Source organism: Prunus avium, chromosome 8, assembly GCF_965620075.1.
Source record: "Prunus avium chromosome 8, drPruAviu1.hap1.1, whole genome shotgun sequence".
In the NCBI taxonomy this organism is placed as follows: domain Eukaryota; kingdom Viridiplantae; phylum Streptophyta; class Magnoliopsida; order Rosales; family Rosaceae; genus Prunus; species Prunus avium.
The window spans coordinates 38287311-38295850 of NC_142291.1; the positions used below are offsets into that span (position 1 = coordinate 38287311).

Here is an 8540-nt window from a genome sequence, read left to right on the forward strand (position 1 = left end):
TTATTTATAAAAAAATTCAAGTCAAAAACGAAATATCAAGTGACAAGTGTATCTCATAATTCAAGCTTCTTAATCCAATATCTGTATCAGTTGTTAATTTTTTTTTATTTTACAACTAATTATTGTATGTATTCAATAAATTGCATGACAATGTGGAGATCCAATTCATTCATGTTTTATTTCCATTTTAATATATGCATAATTATTAGTATGGTATTATAAATATAATTTAGCATGTGGTGTACAAATAAATAAGGAAAACTAAAAAGAAGAAGAATTGCTGCTATAACCGTCGGTTTTGAAAACTTTTTTTTTAGTACAAGTGATTGGGGTAGGGGAGTTGACACAAATATTCATTAGGTGCCTAGGGGTTTCGAACCTCTGCCCACATACCATATTCTATTTGAAAATAGGCTAGTCAGTTTACACATATTCTGGAATGAACATTTGCTTTCCATTTCATTACATTTCTCTGTTTCCTTCTTTCTTTGAAACACTAGTTTTATACTATTCCAATTTTAATGTACCGGCAAATTCGATAGAAATGACTGAAATAATTAATAAAAAATAATTTTAATACAAACAATTTGGAATTGTTACAGTTAGACGTATACGAGCAGCCCTTGACCGTACGATCTTTCATCTCTTTTGACATTTGAGAACCAAAAGAACTGCAAGTGCCAGGAGGGCTTTGTGTACAAAAATAGACAAAGCTCGCCCAAGACAATGATCCAAACACAAGTATATGATATATCCAGCACTTGATGCATGCCATCACTTTTCTTCTTTAGTCTGATCTTGGCCGATTCGGACCGCCTTTGTTATTATTGTACAGAGGTAATAACCATGAGGACCCGTGTTTCCTTCTTCCGTTACACCGCCAATACAGTACAAAGAGAGCTACTATTACACCAGCTGGTATAGCCCATCTGTCTCAAACAAAAAACAAAGTAAAACACAGTTTGACTTGCAAGCCAAGCAACATCTTGATTTATATTAACTGACATTCGACCGATGTTTTGGGGGGAATGGAAAGAAAGAAGTAAGAAGAAGGATTTCATTACCTGTCCAGATCCAGGACGGGGCTGTAAACAAGTGTTTCCCAAGTGGCCACTATTACATGCCAAACTGGGTTGTAGTAAAGAGATTCTGCAGACCAAAACATCCTCGTGTATGTCTCTAAGAAGATGAAGAGGACCCAGGCCCCGATTTCGATCAAAATAAACTTTATAATAAACCTGCCAACGACCACCATGACAAGGGAGAAGGCGACCAACCAATTGAACAGCCTGTGATTGTATTCTTTTATAAATAGAGAACGTGACTTCCCCAACATCTGCAAATTAATATCATACATTCTACATATGAGCTGTTGCACCTGAAGGGAATAAATGAAGATAGAAGAAGACGGGGGTGAAAATGGACATCACAAGGTATGCCTAACCTTCATCATTCGATGCTCGTAGTTTGTTTTTGCAGGTCCAACACACTCTTGCTCAAAACTTTGGTTGCATTGCAGGAATCCTGCATTGAATTTTGCCATGGAAGGAAGTCTGAGAACTTGAAGTTGGTCCATTTTATCCTCGCATCTGGTATACAATGCCTCACAGAGCTTTGAAGACCGATATTCATTTGCCATGATCACATTTTTATGCACCTAGATAAATCCCAGAGTTTAAAAAGCACAGGTCATGTTCGAAAATTGCAGGATGTGTATCTGGTGCAAGTGAGGACGCCAACAAAATATCTAAGACAATTTGGCATGTTGAGTTAATGTAGAGACATATGACCAGGAGAGGGGTTTAGAGGGACCCCTATTGTAAGCCCAGCAATTGGACCTCCTCCTCCCCTGCCCTCCCTACACACACAACATATTGAACTAAACTTAATGCACTTGCCCAATGCTGAGCGCCACTGGCCACCCATAATACTTTGGGATAGGTTCATTGTTAACAGTTACCCAAGGATTTTATAGACCCGTTCTAGAAAATGCTAACCAGATGGTCCAAGGAAGACTGTCTATAAACACACTCTCAAGCCGCGATGCAGTGACTGGAAGTGCTTATAGAAATCTGATATTCAAATAAAACTTCACTTTGTATACTTGTTTATTCAATTTCCACCAAGCCACTGACCTGATCTACCAAAAATAATCCAAGGCTCCTTACTGTTATTAGAAAGTGCTTATACCTTTTCTATTTCTTCTTCTAGTTGCTCGACTGATTTCTTTGCATGGTGACGGCCAAAATGTTGCTCCTCAAAAAGTTTCATCACTTCCTCCATGGACCTTTCATGGTATTCTTGCAAAGATTGCCCTATAAGAGGTAAACTCAATTTTGCCATCCTTTCATTGTATAGCTTTAAACATCGCTCAAGAATACCCTTGTTGAATACCTCCACCAGAGAGCCTGTTGATGGGATCTCCCCCTTGTTCAAGGCTTCAAGAATCTGAAGGATGAATTAATAAAAAGCAGAAACAAAAATAGAGAAACAAGGAACATAGCTATGAACTTGACCCGATGGAACATAGCTATGGCTTATTTTAACTGACCAACATTTTAATATAACAGGTACCTGCTCCAGAAAAGATACAAACTCCTTTCCGTTTAGAGGTCTTCCCTGCACAATCTTTGGACGGATGATACTAGCAACAAGTTGTTTTAGTTGTTCCTTTTTTTTAACATACATCGGGTCAAGTTCACCATCCTTCATGTCACAGAGTTTAGTTCGTTGAAGGTGAGGCTGTTTGACAGTTCAGAATCACCACAGAATGAGATTACTTGACAAACAAATAGAATAATACATCTATAGCTAAGGGATAACACACATCATATGCATTGGTAAGGAGCAGATAACCATGTTTCACAGATGCCGTCCCTCTCCCAATAGAGTTAGCAATGATAGCAATAACCACTAAGGAGCCTGAATATAAATTTTTACAATAGTAAAACTGTAATCATAACAAATTTGCTGAAACAAAATATAGTATGCAGAGGGCGCGGGATATCTAATTGGCATAGAATTGGTGCAATTGTAAATATCCAACACACAAATCTTAGGACAAACTGGAAACAACTTAATACCCAAAACTTCAACTTTTTTCTGTACCTTCGGAAACATCTTTAAAAATTACATGCGTTGCCATTCAGGTTCAAAATGACACTACTTTTTAAGCAACAATGAACTCAAGTGACTGACTCAGAAACAAAATGCATGCAAGAAAAGAGGAAAACTCATACTTGTGGTAAACTGAAGGCTGTGCTATTATCACCCATAATAGCCAAAGAATCTCGGATCTGGTTGACCTGATAAAGACATAAAAATGTTGGCTTTCATTCTCTGAACAGCAATAACTCAGCGCCAAGTGATAATATAAGGGAGAAAATACCATATCAATATTCTTGTTGCCTGCAATGCCCAAAAGCACCCAAAATTAAACCTATGATAAGAAATAAATAAATTGTAGCACCTTTTATGCAAAAACAGCTCTTGTGCAAGGATGCATGGGGGGGAAAAAGACTAACCATCACTGTTAGGGACATGAAGGAGAGCTTCATGCACCATGTCTTCCACAGATTTCCCTTCTGCAGAACACGCACAAGAATGTCAGCTCATGAGGATTCTGCTAGAAGCTTGGAGAAACGGGTGGATAGTGAAAAGACAAATCTAGGTGGAATGTCATTGGAACTTCTATGTTCCTCGTATTTAACTTTTAAAAACATGTCACATGTATTTCTCAACTTACGCAAAAAATCACGCTGGATAAGCCACAATAGCTTTGCAGGTTCAAAAGCAACATCTTGTCCCTACAAAAGAATCTCACCGTTCACATGCATAATTTATTGGAAGATAATACACATGAGGCATAACGATTTAAAGGATTGGAAATTACCTTCACTCTATTTTTGCCACATGGTTGCAAACAAGCCACAAAACATGTCAGTTTTGGTAATAGAAGCACAAATTAAATACAATGAGAATAAGGAATAGAAGAAAGTGCAAACCTTCCATAAAATTCTTCAGCAAGCTCAACAGCAAATGACAACCGAGCAATGTCAGCTTCGCGGATCTACACAAAATGACAAGCAAAGAGATAAAATCAAATAAGGCAAGTTTCTTGAACAATAATGGACCAAGGACTTAGTACATGCTTCTAACATCACGAGTTATACAACTCACCGTCTCAGCCAGGTTATAAACAAGGACAGAACTCATGACAGTTGCCAGAGCAAAAATCCTGCAAAGGCATACTCAGACAGCTAGCGAAATATACAAAATTTGAACGACCATGAAAGGAAAATTGAAGATTGCATGATGACTTGGGGATTACCGGTCATCATATACATTTGACTTCCCAACACTTTCAAATCCCTCAGTATCAAGATAAAACACAGAAGTTTTTACTCCATTAATATCCATTTCTACTGGGGTTCCCCATACCCAAATTCCTGCAAGAGGCAGACAGACATTGTAAATTTATATATCAACAAAGAGTAAAGCATATCCATGACATCAAGGTTGCATCTACATTTACCTTTTGTCTTTGTGTCACGCATGTGTCCAACACCAAACCCTGTGGGGAAAAGCATTTGAAATTTAAGGTTGTTAAATTGTTCAAACCAAACAAGCAATGCAGAACGATTAATTGAACAAGATCCACAAGGGAAGGGGGAAAAGTATAATCTAATAGGAGTCAAGACTACACCTTCATAACAAGAAAGGGAGAGCAGTTGGTTGAGCAAAAAAGATTTTCCAGAGCGATATGGCCCAATAACCTAAGCAGACAAGCATTTGAATAGAATCAAGATGGACCGAAAAACCAAAGCAAGTATACTTTATCTATAGAAAAGCAAGACTGGTGTCATGAAACCCTTGAGGACAATAACTTTTTCTAGTTATCTTCCATCATGAGTGTATCTACGGAGACTGAAAACATTTTGTTCCAGATATAAACTTGCGTTGAAATACATATTCAAAGTTTGGAGGCTGTAAATATTATTTTTGCAGCTATCTCCAATATTCTGGACAGAAAGTATACTATTGCAACATGTCTATAACTTTTTTTTTTTTAGTCCAGGTTCAGTTTCCAATATAAGACCAATCCCAAAGAAATATATGATCTGACCACAATGATCAAGTACAAACGTGGAACCAAAAGAATTTGAGATCCAATCAGATGCAGGTCTCCTTGTTTCATTCTATATTAGCCAACCTTCTCACTGAAAATCACTGCCCTGTAGCCACATGATGCTACTACAAAGGTGAGGTCGTTCAACAACAGGTGGTGGGTTTGGGACGTGGAAGGCTACTCCATAACATGTAGCCTTCTCTTACTGCTTAATCAGCAAAACATTTCAACCATATCCACATACGTATAAATATCTATGACTATCACTGAAAATCAGTTCGGCAATGTAAATCATCCAAAGCTTGTATTATGTAATATAAACAAGCATATCTGTTGAACTTTCTCTAAGAGAAAGATCAATTGTGAGTACTAATTAAGCTAAGGAGAACGAATCTAAGTCTTACGGCAACAGCTGCAATTGGAGTTGTTATTCTTTCAATGGCCTCCAACCCTTCCCTTGAAAGACGAAGTTTTGTATGACCAGGATCTGGTTCCACAATAGGAAATCTGTATGTACAATATCACACAAACATTAGCCACTTATGATATACATAATATTGGCTGAAAAGCAGCTATAGTGGTTCGGCAACTACTGATCTCAAAATCAAGGTAATATAAAGTGTGCCATAGGTGTAAGACGCAAAATTCACAGTACCACACAATTGAGGTAGGGAGCATAGTTTTCTTATGCTGTTTTTTTTTTCCGGTTACAAAGTTTCTTAAGTTATTTGATTAATTTGCTCTCAAGTTCACATAGCCACTCCAATTATACCATATCAGGAAAATCCTATCAGCTTTAAGAACAAAATATTTTTTTAACCTTCACAAGCTAAAGCACCTTAATATTATACTAAATGATTTGGCTGAGGAATCTCATATTACTGTATCATTTTAATTTACACTGGCACAAAGTGAATTTATATAACTGGAAGAAATAAATTATCAATTAGCTCATAATAATAATAAAATACACCGTTTATATACAGCACATACTTCATGCTAACAACCACTAAACGACATAAATAATGTTTAGCAGTTTCGAACTACTTTTGCAACTTTAATGTTTCTGAAATTTGTTCCAAGAGGCACCAAATGCACTCTCAGATCTAAAACAAAAGCAGCCAAATTTATCATCAACATCACTGAAAGCATAACAACTACATTGCAACATTGTTCACCATATACAACAGTCAAGCATAAAAAAATCAGCTCCTACTACCCAAAAGCCAAACAAAAGTCATAAGCAATTCCAGTTAATCCCATTGGCATCAGGCTCTCTTAGCAAAAAGAAACAAACTTCAGATTCAAAAACAAAAGCTGAAAACTTGCATGACACAAATCACTTACGCTTGGTGAAAATTCTCAATTGAGAGAGACCCAGATGCGAAAAAGCAGAGAACTATCGAAACAACACAAACCCAATAAGAAATCTCCATGGAAGAAACAGTGGCAGTGGCAGAGAGGCCTTATCTCGCAAATGTGGCTGAGTTACAGGCAGGTTCACAGAGCTGTATGGACAAAGCAATCATGAGGAAGACGAAGAGGGCAATAAGCAATCGTGTTTAGCAGACAAACGCACTGAGCAATGGGATCTGGGAAGACGGGGAGATAAGTGTACGTTAAGAATCGTGCACCCACATGCGGGCGGTTTTTGCTTTCGGGTTCATACAGAGAGGAAAGCTCAGGACAATGGGTTTTGTCCCGAAAAGCAGAGGATTCCTGCCCTAAGAGAGAGGAAGTGGTCTGATGGGGTTTAACTGCGAATTTACGGATGAATTCCAATTTTGGAGTCGGCTTCACTGGAAGGAAAAGGGTATTTTAGTAAACTCGAAGATGTGTTCGACTATGATTTTTTTTTGGGTCAATATTCGAAGATGTGTTCGCCTACGATTGGCAGCTGAAATCGAAAAGGAAATCTGATTGGTTTGTGTACGTTATTCTTCCTACGTTAACTTAGGAGGTATGTAAAGTGTTTCAACGGTAAACTGTTTTGGTGAAGCTTCAAGGTTTCAATCTAAACCAATCCAGTTTCTGTCTGAAATGCTCAATTTTCCCTGTAATTTATGTAATTTTAAAACAACTTAAAAATACAATCTTCACTCAAAATAATAAATAATAAATTTAAAATTGTAACAAAGTGAGATAATACAGAATAAAGGCCATTAGGGTTTAGCCCAATTAAAAAGGGTTTTTACTTGCAGATAGTGGTCTCATGTTCGAACCCTCGTGTCACCTTGACAATGTGCGTGAAAAACTCCCCCGCTTTCTGACCAAGAAAATAAAAAAGATAATACAAAATAAAATCAAATAAGCTTTCAACAAAAGATCTCTAGTCCTAGCACTTGGACCAACAAATAAATTCCATCTAGCATTGGGGCCCGTCTTAATTTCAACCCAACCAGTAAAGCTCCTGGCACCTACCCATATCTGCATAGATATAAGCAAGGATTTGATTAGAGTTTTTAGCCCATACATGAAGTGGGCTAGATTTCTCTTTTTCAATTTTTTTTCTTTTGGATAGGAGGCTTGGAGCCAACTCTCAGGGTGATATATATATATATATATATATATATATTGTAGGAGGCTAGGAGGCTAGGAGCCATTCTGGTTAGCTATAAGGCAGCTATACAGCCAGCAAGATTTGGTTAGACGTGTTAAATTAGGTTAAGGTCATTTTATAAGAGTGTTGAATTTAACTACATATGGTCCCTAAAATTGACATCACCACCTTACTTTGCTGTTTGGGGTCTTAACTGCGAGTCATTTCCTAAATGTTGACATATAAAGCATGAATCAAGCATCACTATATCATTGTTCACGTACATGTGAGTAGTTGTCAACTGTTCATGTGTCACATACATCAACAACTAACAATCATTCACGCGTCTATGCTCATGATACGGACTATGTGACGCGGTCAGATTGGGGTTAGGGTAGGTCTGTTTCTTACCCCACACTCCCATACAGCAGGGATATGGCATCAGATACTGATAGCACTAACTAGCTGTAATCCCAGAAGGGTATGGTTCATGGGTGGGACATTCCTTTAGTTTTGCCATTTTGACAAAATTTTCATCTGCAAAACCAAACAGAAAATAAAGGAAGTTTGTACACATTCTTTGAATTAATGCCAAAAGGAACCCACTTTTGACAAGTCCTGCAGCTCAGGCAGGGGGTAAAAAGCTAGCCATACCATAGCATCATCATATACCACATTTTTTTCTGATTGTATTCTGCGAAGTGGTCCATGAAATGAGAGAGAGAGAGAGAGAGAGATTGGATTGGTTTAGTTTAGTTTGGAGGCTCAGCACAAGCGTAGGGGAGGGAGGTCATGTCATTTGTTTGGATCATCAGACATGAAACGAAACTCTCGTGTTCCTTTGCACCGACACACAAAAGAGAGCTTTGAATG

The 8540-nt window shown here is 37.7% G+C and overlaps 2 protein-coding genes across 2 annotated transcripts; both read right to left on the bottom strand.

Annotated features, from left to right (window-relative positions):
* Positions 1–541: 541 nt before the first annotated feature.
* Positions 542–6880, bottom strand: LOC110763479 (uncharacterized). Its single transcript, XM_088246164.1, has 16 exons — positions 6476–6880; positions 5533–5635; positions 4706–4775; positions 4535–4573; positions 4331–4448; positions 4180–4237; positions 3893–4069; positions 3746–3806; positions 3525–3584; positions 3389–3408; positions 3240–3305; positions 2575–2742; positions 2191–2448; positions 1445–1657; positions 1065–1336; positions 542–929 (listed from the first exon to the last, which is right to left on the bottom strand). Exons 1-7 carry the CDS (start codon positions 6562–6564, stop codon positions 3965–3967), a joined length of 582 nt encoding a protein of 193 aa, XP_088102290.1. The 5' UTR covers positions 6565–6880; the 3' UTR covers positions 542–929; positions 1065–1336; positions 1445–1657; positions 2191–2448; positions 2575–2742; positions 3240–3305; positions 3389–3408; positions 3525–3584; positions 3746–3806; positions 3893–3964.
* Positions 788–3564, bottom strand: LOC148292698 (Guanylate-binding family protein). Its single transcript, XM_088245901.1, has 9 exons — positions 3525–3564; positions 3389–3408; positions 3240–3305; positions 2828–2950; positions 2575–2742; positions 2191–2448; positions 1445–1657; positions 1065–1336; positions 788–929 (listed from the first exon to the last, which is right to left on the bottom strand). Exons 1-9 carry the CDS (start codon positions 3562–3564, stop codon positions 788–790), a joined length of 1302 nt encoding a protein of 433 aa, XP_088102027.1.
* Positions 6881–8540: the final 1660 nt, after the last annotated feature.